At 37.2% G+C, this 17,704-nt stretch overlaps 1 protein-coding gene and 1 long non-coding RNA gene across 11 annotated transcripts in view; one reads left to right on the top strand and one right to left on the bottom strand.

Annotated features, from left to right (window-relative positions):
* Nucleotides 1-17,704, top strand: part of Trps1 (transcriptional repressor GATA binding 1) — a 226,489-nt gene that overhangs the window by 63,000 nt on the left and 145,785 nt on the right. For all 9 annotated transcript variants that reach the window (XM_039078765.2, XM_039078762.2, XM_063263244.1 and 6 more), the window contains one exon: nt 2,433-3,036. In XM_039078765.2, the coding sequence (XP_038934693.1) occupies nt 2,433-3,036 (604 nt within the window). The remainder of the gene's footprint in view (nt 1-2,432; nt 3,037-17,704) is intronic.
* Nucleotides 3,484-17,704, bottom strand: part of LOC120093649 (uncharacterized) — a 51,165-nt gene continuing 36,944 nt past the window's right edge. For both annotated transcript variants that reach the window (XR_005487105.2, XR_005487107.2), the window contains one exon: nt 3,484-17,704. This exon is cut by the window's right edge. This is a non-coding gene — a long non-coding RNA (uncharacterized LOC120093649).

The following is a 17,704-nucleotide window of genomic DNA, read 5'->3' as shown; positions in this document are numbered from 1 at the left end:
CACTAGGGATATCTTATGAAAGAGATACACCTTCTTTAACAAGGCCACACCTCCTCATCCTTCCCAAACAGTTCCACCAACTCTAGACTAAATAATCAAACAAATGAGCCTATGGAAGCCATTTTCACACAAATCACCCTACCATTAGAGTTTTGTCAAATAAATAGACTTTATTTTATCTGCATTTTATTCCTGGAAACATTCCTAATCCTCTTATGAATTATGAAAATAAAAAAAAACACGAAAAACTTCTAGCACTGAATGAATTAATGCTACTTTTGGGATAAAAGCTAACTGCAAGATGCAATCTCATGAGAATACTAAATAAATATTTTTATATCACATGAAAGTTCTAGGAAATAAGGTAGGCTATTAAACTTTGTCTTCTCACAGCAATTCAAATTTGCTTAAATTGAGGTACAAGTTAATTTTCTATGGTCAGATCATTCTTGTTTTCCTGGAGAGAAATGATGATTTAGACGTTCATTCCTTGGAATGGCATCACATGACCTGTTTTGTAAATGGTTATTGTCCTTATTCTCTTTTCTATCCTAAGACATTTTGTAGCCACCCCCTTGATTTTGTCTATCGTTTTATTTATTTTAAATCATTGTGAAATGTTTATGCTTTCACATATTCAGAAGTGGAAGTTTTTGGGTGTTAGTGTTAGGAGTTTTGTGATATTAACTGTAGACTAAATGGATGAGGCACCATTTTTCCACTTTATTGTCCATCAATAAACTATGGACTTGGGAGCCTTGATTTTTTTTGGTGTTTCATCATCAGACACACCTCATAACAAGACACATTTATCAATCCAGAAACGTATGTAGCCCCGCCCTCACCCCTCAGTTTAAACCATGTTTCTCATGTTCCTCCCTCCCTGGTGCTCTTCATAGGCTTGTAAAATATGCCCCCGCCCCATTCTGCCACCACAGCCATCACTGTGTTAGGTGGCCCTTTCAATGGATTGGCCCAACTGTTTCCTCTTTGTCATTTCTGTCTTTAGTGACCTTTTCCTTATCTCAAACTTGCCAAAACACACTCTTTTGTCCTTTGATTGCTAGCTTTATACCAGCTTGACACAAGAGATAGTCATCTGACAGGAAGGAACCTCAACTGCAAGAAGATCAGGCTGTAGGCATGCTTGTAGGACATTTTATTTTAAATTAGTGATTGTCATTTGAGGGTTCATTGTGGATGAAGAACCACTCCTTATCTGTCATACAGGGTTCTAGTCTAGAAGAAAGCAAGCTAAGCAAGCCATGAGGAGTTAGTAAGCAGCACCTCTCCATGGCCTCTGCATCAGTTCCTGCCTCTTGGGTCTTGCCCTGTTTGAGTTCCTGTCCTGGCTTTCCTTGATGATAAGTGGTGATGATGAAATATAAGCTAAATAAACCTTTCCTCCCTAAGTTGCTTTGGTCATAGTGTTTCATCACAGCAGTAAGCCTAACTAGGACACCTTCTTCTCTTCCTTATGAGAGGACAGTTCCTTCTTGTTCTTTGGAGTTATAGACCTCCCTCAAAAAGGTCCTTGGCTTTCCTAAGCAACCCTCATAGGCTTGACCCTCTCTTTCGGGTTATTCTTTCCACACATCTTTCTTTGTACCTATATGTTTATGTATAGTGAAACTTGTCATCTGGACTATCCTACAAGTTCCAAGGAAGTAAGAACTGTGAGTTCCTATTTTACTAGGATTTAGCTAGGAGCTGGCAAAATGATATATTGATGACTATCTATGATAGGATTAACTTTGAGCGATAGCTTACAGAACTTACTGTTTTTTTGTTGTGCTGTTGCTATTGACATATGAGGTAAGTAAAAAGTGCTTCGTATGATATTTGGAGAGTTAAGGCAGGCATTTTAGTCAAAGAAAAAAATGCCTCATTGCAAAAATTTGCATATGCTAGAAATTAATATTTAATCACAAGATATTTTTATATATGGGAAAGGTATAAAAAGGAACTTATCTTTGAAAATGTTAATGTATTTATAATGAAAAACTGCCTCAGTTTAGCTGAGATAAACAAAAGTGAAAAGGCCATTTGTTAAATCATGAATATTGACTTAACTAATATAGAACTGATGATTATCCATTAAGATAAAACAAACAGCAGGTGATAATGAGACTAAATGCCCAGGTCTAATGATAATTAACTGGCTTCCTCTGTGTGTGTGTGTGTGTGTGTGTGTGTGTGTGTGTGTGTGTGTGTGTGTGTGTATGTATGTTAGTACGAGAGAAAACTTCACATTCTTATATGGAAATGAAAATGCCTGTTAATTAAATTATTATTTCTGGGTGTTGACAATATTGTATTTCTTTCAGCCTCTGCTCCATTGCATGAGAGAAGTCAGGTGCATGAGGACTATTTTAGCACAGAGCATTCCCTTCAAAATTCTGGCTTCCCATTGACTCTTTGCTTCCTTCCAGGAGAGCACACAGCTGCTATAAATGTCGTCAGTGCAGTTTCACAGCTGGTGACACTCAGTCACTGTTGGAGCACTTCAACACGGTTCACTGCCAGGAACAGGAAGTAGCTACTGCTAATGGCGAAGAGGATGGCCATGCCATACCCACCATCAAGGAAGAGCCCAAAATTGATCTCAAGGTCTACAGTCTGCTAAACCCAGACTCTAAAATGGGAGAGACAGTTCCCGAGAGCATAGTTAAGAGAGAGAAACTTGATGACAAGGAAGGGCTAAAAGATAAAATCTGGACGGAGAGTTCAACTGATGACCTTCGTGGTGTGACTTGGAGAGGAGCCGACATCCTACGGGGTAGTCCATCCTATACTCAAGCAAGTCTGGGGCTCTTGACGCCTGTGTCCAGCTCCCAAGAGCAGACAAAGACTCTGAGGGACAGCCCCAATGTCGAAGCTGCCCACCTGGCCCGACCTATGTATGGCTTGGCTGTCGATACCAAGGGCTTCCTGCAAGGGGCTCCTGCTGGTGGCGAGAAGTCTGCATCTCTCACTCAGCAGTATCCTGCTTCTGGAGAGGGCAAGACCAAGGACGAATCCCAGTCGCTGTTACGGGTAGGAAGGTTTCCTTATTTAAAATAATTTATATCGAACATGCATTTTGTATACTTAGCCTAATGTATTGTGTAGTGAAATTAAATGGTCTGTATTGATGTAGTGATATTTTATATGCACGAAGGCCAAAGGAGCAGAAAGTAGCTCATAGGGGCTTGTGCCTAGTATACATAAGCAGTCCTAGGTAGGCAGTTACCTATTTGTCTCTGCTCTCAGCTATGATGAATGCTGGTTAATCATTCTTGGTGATTATGCAAAACAGCAAAGCTGCCTTCGGAGCAGGGAGCTTTCTAATCCCAGAGAGATGCTCAGCTGTATTCAAATCATGATCTGACTGCTAAATTTTAAGATACTATGATACAGTACACAGTTGATAAGGGAGGTTAGCAGAGATTAAAACACTAAGAATGTAAACTCCAGGGCGAGATGTTAATTTGGAAAGTAGTATTTCTTAACTCTTCACACACAAGCACACACACACACACACACACACACACACACACACACACACACACAAACTCACTCACACCAATGCCTATAGTTCAGTTGTCAGAAAGGATGAAAACGATGAATAAAATCTAAAAATGCGGGGGTTGGGGATTTGGCTCAGTGGTAGAGCGCTTACCTAGGAAGCGCAAGGTCCTGGGTTCGGTCCCCAGCCCCGGAAAAAAAAAAGTAAAAAAAAAAAAATCTAAAAATGCACACACTGCCCAGAGAAGAGCTCCTTCTAGTTCACACTCTCGGGGCCTTTTAGGCATGGAAACAGGGATCAGCGGGCATGAAAGAGAATCTACTACAACTAAGGGAAGCTTCATTAGTGTGTTCCTGCCACGTAGACTCAATGCTCTCAGAAATTATCTCTTGAAACTGCATGATCTTCCATATGCTGTTTATGTGTTTTGCTCAAGGCAGAGAGTACCGTTCAGTCTTTTTCCTCAGTGCTGAGAACGTTTAGTAATTTCTGGGTGGTTTGGAAACTATGTCCCTGCACAGAAGGCAGGATCAGAAACTAGTTCACTTTACAAAAACACCTGGTTAGGAAATGGAGTTCAGTCTGCCCAGGGCTTTGACCCATAGGTCAGAGACCTTAGGTCAGAGAAGAAGCTCTTTGCTGTGCATAGCTTAGCTGCTCTGTTCTCACTTCCTTCGGACTCTCTGAAGCCTCTCTGTGTGTCTCAGGTGTCCGTGGAGTAAGTAGACTTAAAGAACATCCCTTGGAGGTAACACAGTTAATTATGAAAGTCGTTACTTTCCCTGCCTGATGTTAAGCCCTAGATTTAAGCCTTGAATATAGAAATGGGGGTACCTTGTACCATCAAGAAACAAAGCCATTTTCCTGTCATCTGGCAGGAGCAAATGTTCTCCAAGTAGCTTTGGAAAGAAAACAGTGTGTATCCTCAGGGAGCTCGCTCCTTTAAGACCACTTCCATTGTAGAATCGTAGCTAGACGCACCTGTCTGTATGTTGGGAAAGAGAATTTTTCAAGTACTCCATGATTTTTTTTGTCACAGAGAACTTTTATGATTTCTGTTTGACAGGAGAGTGGTATTATATGTGTTATTAGTGTCCACTGACACTTAACACTTGGGTGGTGTCCTTCAGATCACTAGAGTCTCTTCCGGTCTCCCTTTTCCACATAACTGACATTTCTGCATGGCTATGAGTTGTTCTAAATTATTATTATTATTATTTTAAACTATTTCCAGTGTGTCAACTTTTCCTGCCTCCTTCCAAGAATTTGGGATGATAAGTAGTTGAATAAGCAGCCGACTGAAAACCCTGCCAGGGTGGTGATCAGGCTGAGGAGGATAAAACCTTCTAAAAACAATCGGTTCTTTTCAGTTCCTTTACTCCCTCAATTCCCTGACTGCAAGTTTCTATTGCACCATTTCAACTGTCCTTTCACTTCCTCTACATTACGTAGGATATCCTCGGCACAACGAAGTCGTCAGTGAGCGTCTCAGTCCCTTTCCTTGTGATTTCTGAGGTTTAAAGGCTGCTGTCTACTTCATCTCAGAGTGCAGGCACACACACACCTTCCAAAAACCAGACTCATTCGTCTGCGACTTGAATAAAACTTGACTCTTCAAGATTTATACTTTGTGCTATAACGATTCTTTTAGGAATCTCTAACTCTATTGGATATTTGAAATAGAAAGGAGGGGCTAGTTTGGTTCATGGTGCAATATTTGGTTAGATTTCTTAACTGAAATTCAGCTTTTTAAATCCGTAGTATCTTAAGGAGCTTCGAAAGAAACTCCGTCACATTAACAAGCAGAGAAATGTTTGGATGAGAGACTGAGGAGATTTCTACTCCTGGTGACGGAATAGGAAATGCTTTATTTTCATAGGAAATATACTGTCTGTTCATTGTGGCAGAAAGTGCCCTGCAAAGCATCAGAACCATGTTTACTGAAGGCAAAGTTAATGCAGTTCTACTGAGTAGTTGTAAAACCCCAGACTAGTATCATGTTTATAAGTGCACAATAAAAGTATAGATGGCTGGAGTGAGGTCCCATGTTCTACCTATGTGAAGGGAGGAGCATTAACTTTCAAGTTTCCAAAGCAGAGTGGGGTGCGAAATAAGCTGCTCACCGGCATGTGTTTACTTAGAGTAACCATAGTAACTCACTTAGGACATGGAAGTCGTTTTTTCATTGGTTTGAGCAGTACAGGGAGCAGCATGCAGGATGGTAAGCTAGTAAATGCTTTTATAGAAATTGTGTTGCCGAGAGAAAAAAACAACTTTAAATCATCTGGCAAGATGTACAGAGTGATAGAAAAAAGTCAAATGCAGTAAAGTTGTCCTAGATTTTAGGACTTAGAATGTGTTGGCTTCTCAGTTCAGGACTGATAGGAAGTGGAAGCACTTTCAATGACTAGGCGTGTGACTATAGTGTTGATTCAGGATACTCATTCTCTGAGGACATTCATTTTATTTTAAATAATTACTGTGTTTCTACTCAGGCTGCTGGAAGGGTTTGCTCCCTTCCTACAAGTAGAGCAGGAAGCACCCAGAAGAGCTTCCCTGTCATAATCTGCCCCTCTTCGGCCTCAGGTCCCTTTGCCTGTTTCTTTGTGTGTTTGCTTGTTTTGATTTTTCCCTTTTGTTGAGTCTAGGTCTAGAGCAGTCCTCACCCTTTGTTTGGGGCATCAGGACGTTTGCTTGTGTGTGTTCTCCTTTGGTGACTGCCCTTTGCTTTTGCGCTGCATGAATAGTAAACAGGTAAAGAGCTCTAAATTGTTTATACCACCTGTGTGGATCACGGAGCTCAGATGGTGACATAGGACACACCTGCTTAAGTTTTCCCTTGTAAATTGCTCTTAAAAAGCCAGACTTTTTATTGAAATCAATATGACTATAAAGTCTTTGAGTATTTGGTGACTTTAAGGAAATAGTAATGTTTTTTTTTGTTCAGTAAAACTTTTGTTATATTTTGGATAAAATATATTACAATTGTCCACAGTTAAAAGCACAATTTGCTTTTAAAAAGATTTTATCCCTGTAGCAGTCACCCAAGTTTAATAAATAGAAAAGTTATGTTTTACATTTCAATTTGGCCCTGTGAAGAACTTATAAATATTCAACATTACCTATGCTGAAGTGGGATATTCAGTTAGTTACATGTTTTAAAATACCCTTTCCCTCTGTATTTAAATGGTGAGTTATGATCTTGATTGGCCTATGTACAGATGTGCACCCTTTTATCTGACCAGTGTTATGTATGTATGTATGTATGTATGTATGTATGTATGTATGTATTTACTTTTAAGGGAAACAAATAACCAATATAGTTGTATCGACCTTTTCTTTTTTTTCTGTTTTCTTTTCTTTTCTTTTTTTTTTTTTTTGGAGTTGGGGACCGAATATCGACCTTTTCTTAATTCCAGTTTTATCATTCTGGATTTTATTCATACAATAGAAGTTACTTTTGTGACATAGAAATCGTTCAACAGAGAAGCACGCAAATAGGGAGAAAACAATTGGACCTAAAATATCACAATGATTTTCCCAGTAACAAATCGAGTTTTCATTGAAGCAAATGCCCAAGCACAGGAAATTATGATGAATGAGTCTTCAGGAGGAAGGAGGGCAACTCACCAGCCAGGCTCCAGTCAATCGTTTGTGGAGACAGTGTCTAGATGCATGCACAGACACAGTTCTTCCTTAGGTTGGAGCTCTCTAGTTATGAGGAACTTCCTTCAGCCCACAAGGGGAAACTGAGCCATGGCGGCGCTGATTTGGGTTTGTTGCTTCAACATCCTTATCAAGGTTTGCTGATTTTAACATCTACACCCTGCACCGCTTTGGCATTAGTGGAGACTTTCAGATGTGGGCCTCTGGGAGTTGAGTTCCGTGGCAGGCCACTACCCGTCCAGGGCGAGCCTGCAGGAACTCCAAACACCTATCTCTGACCCAGGATCTGCTTACTGCCTTCCTTACAGCAGTGTGGCTTAGTTAATTAATGTTTGTCAGCTCATTCGAAGTCCTCAGATTCAGAGCTCCAGATAAGCAGAAGTAGCCGCATTATTTGCTCATCTTGTAAATGTGATCCCCGAGCAGTACAAAGCAGACCTTATTTCTCTTTTTTCTGTAGCAAGTGTTAAATTTATAGCCTAAAGGCTGCTGATACTGGAGTCCTTTCAGATGCAAAAAAGTTCTTTTGGCGGCAGCCCTGCAAACAAGCCCCCATGATGAATACCTTAACAACAACTGACACAAGGCCTTGGGAACCTTGAAAGTCAAGATGATCTCAAGTGAAAAGAGATATTTATTGCCTTGCTTCATATTTAATGAAAACCAAACCAGAATCTAAGTCATCGTACAGGAAATATTGACTTCATGTCTGTGGAAATAACCATTTCCCTCAGCGTCTTTGAACCTTTTACACTTGCAGAGTCTAACGCAAGTGGGTGAGACTCCCATCAGAAGCACATTGATAGGTTACTTGCCCATTAAAAATATAAAACATAACCCTTACTCCTTAATCTATCCAGATACCGTATGATTCTTGTATAATTATCTTCTTGTACTCTGTGCTGATGCATTTTTTGCGGGGAGAGAAAGGGAGGGCAACTGTTAGGAAAATTAATAATCTAAACTTAAATACAGTTTGGTACTTTTAAAAATAAAAGCCTAAGAATTGAATTTAGTGTAAGTAATAGTGGGCATTGCTATTTTAATCATATTTACTAAGCTAAAGTTTAGGTAGCTTTTTCCCTTCTTACTAGTCATTAATATTTTACAGCAAAATATAATTTTCTGATGATAGAAAAGAATGAAATTATACATAAACAAGGTTGGTTTTATTAGTTTTGCTATCGAGAATTCTAGTAACCTAATTTTATTTTGTAATTTAGCTCCAGTGGCTCAAATATGTTTTCTAAAAAGTATGCTATCACTCCTAAAGCAGACCTTGCTGTAAACTAGACTATTTAGAAAGTCTGGTGTAGATGCCTAGGCACCGGAAGCAGATGTATCTTTTTGCACTGTGTAGATCCGTAGTCAATATGGAGTGGTGTCATTTACTTCGGTGTCCGTTTGCCATTTCCTGTATGATCACCTTTTGCTTGGCTTCTCCACACTCCCACCGCCCTGGCCCTGACAATCTGAGGCAGTAGACACCAGGAACCCCAAAGGGAACCATTGTTGAGTTTGTTAGGTGTGGGAGGGGGGAGAATATACAGGTGACCCACATTTTAGGCATAGAGAGTGCACAGTGATTCGGAAGTGTGTCAGCCATCAGCCATATCCTGATGTGAATCCAGTTCCTCTAGCCTTTAAAAAAAAAACCCCAGTAACTAATATAATGGGGTAGATTTTACATGAAAATACCATACTTAAATAATATGTGATCAGTTTGGATTTTGTTACTGTTTCCTCCAAAAGAGTAAACATTTTCCTCTTCAGAATTTTCTGTCTTTATAGGCTTGGGTTAAATGAGCTTTTAGAGATTGTTAAGCAGAGATGGTTATGTGATTGGCCTATGGGTTACTCAGGGAACCTTGGTAAGCTGGGGTTCCTACACTGGGATGTGCTATTAGGATGAGGTATGGGCCAGTGAATTTTTAATCACCTTCTTCCTTCCTTTGGGAGAAGCAATGTCATTTATAGATGGTGACTTCTAGCAGTAACTTTGCAGAAAAATTCTACGACACTTTATCTTATAGTATATTCTCTCTGTGTTGCCACTGCTTAGAAGTGACAAAAAGGCATCTTAATTCTGTTTTTATAATTATCGAACAAATAAACTAAATTAATGTTTGACATTCTTGTTCACGTTAGACTAGAAGATGCCTCTCAAATGTAATTTGCCACGTCGTCTTTTCTCTTTAAAGTAGCAGTCTTTTACTTTTTTTAAAAAATTTAACTTAGGTGTATTAACTAGGAAAGGGTAAATATGGAAATTTACTTACTTGAAACATCAAGGTTAACCAGAGATTAGTAAACATGTTTTTAAAATAAAATATATTTAATTTTCCTACATTTAAAAAGTCATGGATACTGACTATTTCTCAAGACTTGTTGGGTGCAGGATGCCAGTGATGTGTTTTTATCCTAGCTTTTTGGTACAATCAGTAATTTATGTGGAGACATCACAAGATACGTGACAATATGAATCACATTCTTCTGTAATGTTACATTTCATTTAAGTTTTTGCAAGACTTAGTCTTAACCATGCTTTTAAAGAAAGGTCTTGGTAGATAAATGACCTGTAAAATAATCTTTTCTCAGAGAATTAACTTCATGAACTTAGCTTATAATCAAATATATCATGAGAGCAGCTCTGTAGCTGTCTAATTGGAATTCTCACTGAAGAAGACAAAACCTGCAAAACTACTTCAGGAGAAAAAAAAAATAATGCCCAGGAAGGCATTAAAATGAAGGAACTGATAAAACATAGGCAGTCATTTCAATTTCTATTACCTTTCAGCTAATTTATTAAGACATTAATGCCATCATATTAATTAATCCAAAATCTTTGAAGTTCAAACTATTTCTGCTCCTTTTATTTGGATGAGGAAATGGAGGCAGCGATATCACATAGCTTGCCAGACGTCAGACTGCATGTCAAGGCAGAGATGACAGGCTACCCTGCCTGTCAGATGATAGCCTCCCCTGCTTAACTTTGATTGCTAATCAGTGCTTGGGGGACTACACACACTTTCAGAGTCAGTTTGCTCTTCTGTACACCCAGCATCTCACGTGTGTATGTATAATATCGAAAGAGCAGAGTTCTGAAGTTTTGCAAGTGACACGTCTATTACCTAAATAAATAAATAAATAAATAAATAAATAAATAAATAAATAAAAATGAGAACCGTGGGGACAGGTAATTTTTGGTTCACATGGTATCGGATATATATTTTAGGAACACTCACATATTTAGTTTATTTATTTGCAGCTTGTCATTCCACAATTTGTTTTTAAATTTAGCAGTATGATGTGGAAGTTTTTACTTGCTCATAAAGGCGTGTCACAATATTTGCTTTAAGGCCTTATTATTATAGTTACCTACATAATATGTTTAATGTGTTAACCAATGAACATTTAGACTATTTCCAATTTTACTTCTAAAGAACCCTTTAAAGCTCTAGGGTAGCTTGATGGAGATAGTAGGTTCCAGGCTAGCCTAGGCTACAGAGTGGTGAGGCTCTGTCTCAGTCACTAACTAACCAATCACATAAACAAAACAATCATAAAGAATACACATTCACATTTGCCCTGTACTAATTGTTCTTTGATATAGTTTTTAAAATGGTGCATAGTTTATATGAGAAAATATGTCTAATAGCTAATAATAATGTTTTGCTCACTGTTTTTTTTAAATGATCCCCTTTCATAGAGATATTCCAGTCATAATAACCGTGAAGAATAATATGCAGTAAATTGTTAGTGATTGGCTGCTGACTTATAAATGGAGTATTAAGGATGATTAAAAAAAATAGAGAGAACAAGTAATAATCTTGGATATCAACTTTTTATGGTCTATGTTAACATAGACCATATTACCTTGGGCTATATTACCTTGTATTGTATCTTCAGTATAGTTTATAGTTTAGTAGTTATTAGGTAAGTTTAGTTTCAATCTTGGTCAAAATTTTATGTGCCATTCAGGTGAAAACAGTCCCCGTAGATCATCTTCTCTTTTGGGGAAGATCTTTTCTCTGTCTCTGTCTCTGTCTCTGTCTCTCTCATATATATATATATATATATATATATATATATATATATATATAATTTTTGAAGTCATATTCTGGCTACTTTCTCTCAATTTTGGTGAATCTTGTTTTTCTTAGGTACAGGTTCAATGTCTTTATAGACAATTGTGTGGGCTTTGAAGGCACAGGAGAAGAGAAGTCTAGCTTCAATCTTTGAAAGATGTTTATCTTTATTGTCTTATATTGGGTACATACTACTATTCCATCACAAATTATTTCCTCCATGAGAGTATTGGAATACCAGATTCGATGTCTATTATGTCTTCATGAAGTATTGGAAAGAGAAAAGAACTTTTCTAAGCTAACATTGCATTTGCACTTGTTATGTGCTTGAAAAGAATTACAGAGGCTCAGTCTTAATTCCATGTTCACAAAGATATGCTTCCTACCAATTGCATATGTTTGAGCAAGGTATGCTAAACCAGTCTTCTAGTTTGAACATCAAGATTTAAAGGTGCTTACATTCCTTAGATTAATTATTTGTCTTTCATAGGAAAAGCCCTTTATACAGAAAAAAATAGCCTTTGAATTTATTTGTAAACTTTTAATATGCCTTGCAAAACACAGTGCAATTAAAGGCAGTGTTGATGATATTTTAGAATATCCACAAGTTATTCTTGCCTAGTTTCTTTTCCAAATTTACAACAGCATGTATTCTTAGTAATAAGGGAAATTCCATATATTTTGTTTCAATGACATAGCTAGAATGAATAAAATGTGGACTGTATTAGATGATTTCTATGATATATCAATGTCTCTTTAGTTCTCTGTCTCCACTACCTTTATGCTATGGTGTGTGATTGCAGTTGGTCTGTGTAAGAGTTTGCCTCAATGTCACAGAGAAGTTGAATATTTCTGAAAACTTTTGAGGTATCTCGTCCTTCCATTAAATAGCCCTCTAAATCCCTGCATTTGGGGCTTGGAAGTGTGCACATCACACCGCTGGGTTTTATTTACAGGTGAATACTAATTCATGATTCTAATTCTCATCTCATGCTTTCTTTCTTGTTCCTCCTGGTATTACAGTGGGAAATGTATTGTAGTGCGGGAGAGCAGATTTTGTGTTATAAACATAATTTGTGAATAAGTAGTTATGTGACCCTGGAGGATTCAACCAACCCTTAGGTACCCCCTTTTCCCAGGCTTTGGAAAATTCTAGATAGTGGATCTGCAATCTGTTCAGTTTCATTTAAGTGGCAAATACTTGGCCCATGTCAATTTCCTGTTGGATCTTAAACATTCGGATGAGTGAATGACTCAATGGGTGGACGTGGCTATAAGACACAAACCTTATATTTCAAGCTTAATAAATTTGAAGAGAAAAAAATTGTATCTGAAGTACAAATGGAAATATGGTTTTCTTCTAGTAGCTGAAAACTAGTGAGACGTAAACAACTGTCACACATAATCAGAAGCATTAAAAATACATTGTTTAAGCTTAGTATATGAAACAAGAGAATGCTTCTTTATGAATAATCATGTTGCAAAAAGGTCAGGTAATTAGAGGCTGCTCTATGATTGGGGGAAAAGAGAAATATATACAATGCGAAGTAAAGTCACCCTGGTGGCAAAATGATAGGAAAAAGTGTTTAGTTTGCTGGTATTGAGCACCAACGTCTGTTTTCCTCTTTCTCAGATGTGCTGATCAGAATTTTGGATGAGGAAACTAATTTTAGTAGGTGGGGTGCAAATTTCTTAGGAGTCCATGAATAGACTCTAATTCCAGCTGTTTCGTTACAAATATAAAAATAAAATTGGCTGTGAATCATTCAAACTCTGTTTAATGGGTGTGAATAATTCAGTTTCATCCCACTGAAATCTTAAAACTGTAAACCTATCTCAGTTCTTTATGTTCTTTCAGAGTTAATATCTCATTATTCAGAGGTGACCTATTTGAAGTCTGGGTGGTCAGAACGAAAGGGGCTGTATTTCTAATTAGCCCCTGTGGTTTTTGAGCATCCTTGGTAGCCTCTAGCTTGAGGGCAGGGAGAGAGATGAAAAAGTCCAGGGAAAACTAAGAACAGAACAAAGCAGATTAAATTAGCATTTAACATTTTCTCTTCCAATAAAAATATGTATTCATTATAGATATCGTGCAGCTTAGGTATGGAAGAATGAAAGAACAGATATTCAACATATTCAATATACCTTTTGGTCGGTACACATATGTATACACTCACAAAGACATAAAAATCACCAATGTGGAATTTTATGTTCATTATTAAAATACCATCTGATTTTATTTTACAATAAAATACATACCTTTTGGAAAGTCAGCATATATTCTAGAGAAAATGATCTGTTCCTTATAGTTGGACATTTGCAGTTTTTATTATTCTAAGTGCTGCAGCACCAGATATCTTTGCAGATCAATAATTGCATCTTTCCTTCGATTTCAAACAGTTTGATTTGGTGTCCCTATAATTAAGCTAGTTTGTGGGATGACACAGTAGAGGCCTTTATTGGCTGGTATAGGTCGCTTTACCAAGCTATGCATATGTATTCCTGGGAAATAGGAAAACTTCATCATTTCTGGACTTTCCTTAGTTAAAATTGTCCCACAGTGGTAGTTCAGGAGTAGAAACCCTAACATTTTCTTTATATGTTATTATAGGGAGAAAACTCATAACTGTAAAAACTTGGAAAACAATACATTTATGTAGCAGCAGCAAAGTCTCTCTCAGGTGACTATCTCGCAATTATAATTGAAAGCTAGCTAAGGGATATTTGAGAATGCCACCTCTTTTAGAGAACAGATGGGCTGAAAGGAGTTCAAATGAATTGACTTTCACTTGTGTTGAGTACTTGCAAGCCTAGTTTGTACAAAATATCCTAGAAACACTATCAACATGGACAAGTTGTAGATAGGAGGGCTTTGACTTGTTTGTAGATTAAGAAGAGAGAGAATGTTCACCAGACTGGTTCAGTAGATCAGCTCAAAAGACAGATGTCAGTTCTCCTGGATAAATCTAAGTATGGTTTAGAGAACCTTTAAATTTTTTTCTTAATCAAAATATAATTATAGAATTTCTGTCCTTTCCTTTTCTCCCTGCAATCTTTTCTATGTACCCGACTCCCTTTTGCCTCATGAAATCACTGCCTTTTTTTCTTTATTTGCTAATGTTACATGTGCTTGTGTTTTCGTTTGTGCGTGGGTGTGCTCTGTGTGTGCGTGTGTGTGTGTGTATGTGTGTGTGCGTGCGTGTGTTGTGGGCATGTGTGCACACTAAAATATATAAATACAGTTTGCACAGTCAATTTAGGGTGACTTGTATGTATATGACTGTATTATTTCAGGATTACTTTTAATAATGTCTACTTAATGCACTCCTTAAATGAAGAGTCTGTGGATTGGCTGTTTATCTCTTGGGTGTTGAAAAGTAGTCTTTGAGAAATGTGGAGAACAATCAAAGAAAACAAATCTAAGCAGAAATTAAATACAAACTTAGTTTTGTGGCTCCAGCTAAACATAATTTGATCCCCACTTTTAGGGAAGGATGCTGTTTTGACAGTTTTGAGTTTAAGCTCCTCTGTGTATGTCTAAGTTTCTTTCTAACTAATAGAGTTCAGAAACACCCCAAGAACATGTATGCTCATGTGTCATGGTAATGCTAGCCTAAAAGAATGGTTAAGTAAGGATCTTTAGAGAAGAAGGGGATATTAAAGTATAAAATAAACAAAAACAACACATTTAATTGTGTAAATAAATGTAAAAGAAAAATACACACAATCTCTCGTATAGTCATTTAAAATGTCTACCATATGTACTTTGCCTAGGGGATTGATGCATTGTATACAAGAACTGTCATAATTATTTTCCTAGATTGTTGTTCTTATTTACTGATGATTTCTTTTAGATCTGACCTATTGTATGTCTTACTTGATGTATTGTCACTGAGAAGAAAGACAAATGCTTGGCTCTGACGTGTCACCTGTTGTTTAATGGCTAAAACTGTTACATATCATAATACTGAATTACATTAAGTCATTTTAAAAGCATTCTACTTCCTTCTTTGTTTAAATTCCAGCCGTCCCTTGGATATTCACGGGGTGGTTAATGGAAGTCTTGATTAAAATCTTCCAAGCTTTAAGGCTTTCAGCTCTTGTAAACAGGAGGGATCTGAGACATTGCGCTCATTATGCCTTTTTATTAGACTATTTACCCATTTAATGTTAACAAAAAGTCAAGGTTTTTCCTTAGTTTTGTTGTAATAAATACAAATTAATGCCTTTAAAAGAGTCAAGCACACTCCATTGTGTGAGGATCACAGAATTTATGGTATTTCTTTAAAAAAAATTCTCTGAAGATATATTCTAATTATTTTAAAGCTAAATGAGCTGCCTTGGGTGTAGACAATTTTCCATGATTTACAGTAGGTCTTTTAAGTTTTATATCTCGACTGCTTTTAAGTGGCTCTTTCAAAATATGCAGGACTATGAACCCCACACACTGAAATAGTCAACATATTTTTGCTTCATAATATCTAGCCAAGCTGTAGGGAGGCAAAAGTCTTCGTATATATGGAATGGTTGACTTGGACTCAAGGTTTATATTTGGGCTCAACAGCATAGACCCCATGACCAATTCAAACACATTCTACCTTTCAAGGGTTGGATATTACCACATGATATTTTGAGTCACACTCAAAATTTCTGGCTTTTCTAGTTTTATCTAACAACACGGAGGTTTTAATTATGCAGTGGAGTAAAAAGAGCTCCTTGAACTGTCTGGTCTTTACCAATTTTATGTTGCATTTAATGCAGGTGTTTCTTTCTTTTTTTCTTTTTTGGACATGAAATAAAGCCTCTTTAGGCAAATATGTGTGTGTATGTATATATGCTTGTGTGTATATGTATGTGAATATGTGTATGTGTGTGGATGGGTGCATGCATGCGTGCCAGGGTGTGTGTGTGTGTGTGTGTGTGTGTGTGTGTGTGTGTGTGTGTGTCCTTCTGAAAGCTAGGGGCTTTTTATTTGACAAGTTTGAGATCTAGTGGAGCACAGTTGTGAAAACTGCAAGTGCTTGCTCTTACAGTGCAGATATTTTTAATTTTTTTTCCTGTCAGAGCTGTGAGTTCTTCAGAGCTGATGCGCTGTACCATGTTCTTATTAGTGCCTCACGCTAGCTCTCTTTTCCTTGCTTCTTCCTTAAGTTTAGAATCAACCAATTTTTAATTGGATAAAATCGAGAAGTCCATATGCATATTTCAAAATGTAGAAAGGCAGTTTTACATTTTATTTACATTTTATTTGTGTGTGTGTGTGTGTGTGTGTGTGTGTGTGTGTGTGTGTGTGTGTAAGTCAGTCAGTCCATGGTGCTTGTAAGAAGGGTGAAAGAAACTTCAGCATACTATTTAGGTCCAGGATCAAACTCTGGTGAACTGCATTGAAAGTAAGTTTCCTTGTCCATTAAGCCACTACATTGGATCACACTTTACTTACTGTGCAAAGCTGACCATAATGCCTGTGTAATTTTCTTTTTGTTTATAATTGTAAGTTGATTTATATTTCAATTTTTCTTAAGACTGAATGATTAATAAATTACTTATGTGGATTCTTTTCAATAATATAGTATTTTAATATGTTACTAAGGAATAAAAATAAAAATATTATTGTAGCAATCCTGAGATTGCATAAAAGTATATATCATTTGGGTTTTAACAGAACACTTTTAAGTTGAAATCTTTTCTTTATCTGGTGAAGCAGAACTCTTAGTGCTCACAGAATTTGACATTGGAATGCAAAGAAGCAATGTTTAGGCTTTAAAAAGATACAATGACTTCTAAAAAGATTTGTCTTTCTGAAGAATAATGGTTGAAATTTCATTCCCTTCATACTAGATAATTTGTATTATATAAAGGAAGCTCAGGAGCTAGGGAGATGACTTTACTGGTAAACTGGACATAGCACAGGTGTGAGGGCCTGACTCCGAGTCCCTGTCACCCATGTGAAAAGCCCATGGGTCTTGCATTTCCAAGTAGAGATGAGAATCCTCTATGGATCACTCTCCAGTCAACTGTTGCCAAATTGAAAGGTGAACCCAAGATTCTGAGAGAGTCTTTCTCAAGAAATAAGGTGGAGAGTGATTGACAAAGATACCAGAGGAACATGCATGTACACACACACACACACACACACACACACACACACACACACACACACACACACACACCAACACATGCATGCACGTACACACACACGCATATGTACTTACACACTTAATCTAGATTTCACCTTTCTTGAATTTAATCAATCTGTAACATAGCTATATTATTCATTTATCCAAGATATGCTTATGTCTGTTGAACCTAAAATGTGTAGGAAGATTCATGATTCTTCTGTCCCTTCCCTTCTAAGGAAGGCTAGTCTCAAGTTAAGTACAGATCTGCATGCGACTGTTGATCTTAATCTTTAGAGATTGATTAGAATCTAAGACTTATTGTA

Source organism: Rattus norvegicus, chromosome 7 (assembly GCF_036323735.1).
Source record: "Rattus norvegicus strain BN/NHsdMcwi chromosome 7, GRCr8, whole genome shotgun sequence".
In the NCBI taxonomy this organism is placed as follows: domain Eukaryota; kingdom Metazoa; phylum Chordata; class Mammalia; order Rodentia; family Muridae; genus Rattus; species Rattus norvegicus.
Note: the sequence above shows the minus strand (reverse complement) of the source record. Positions and strands in the feature narration are given on the sequence as shown.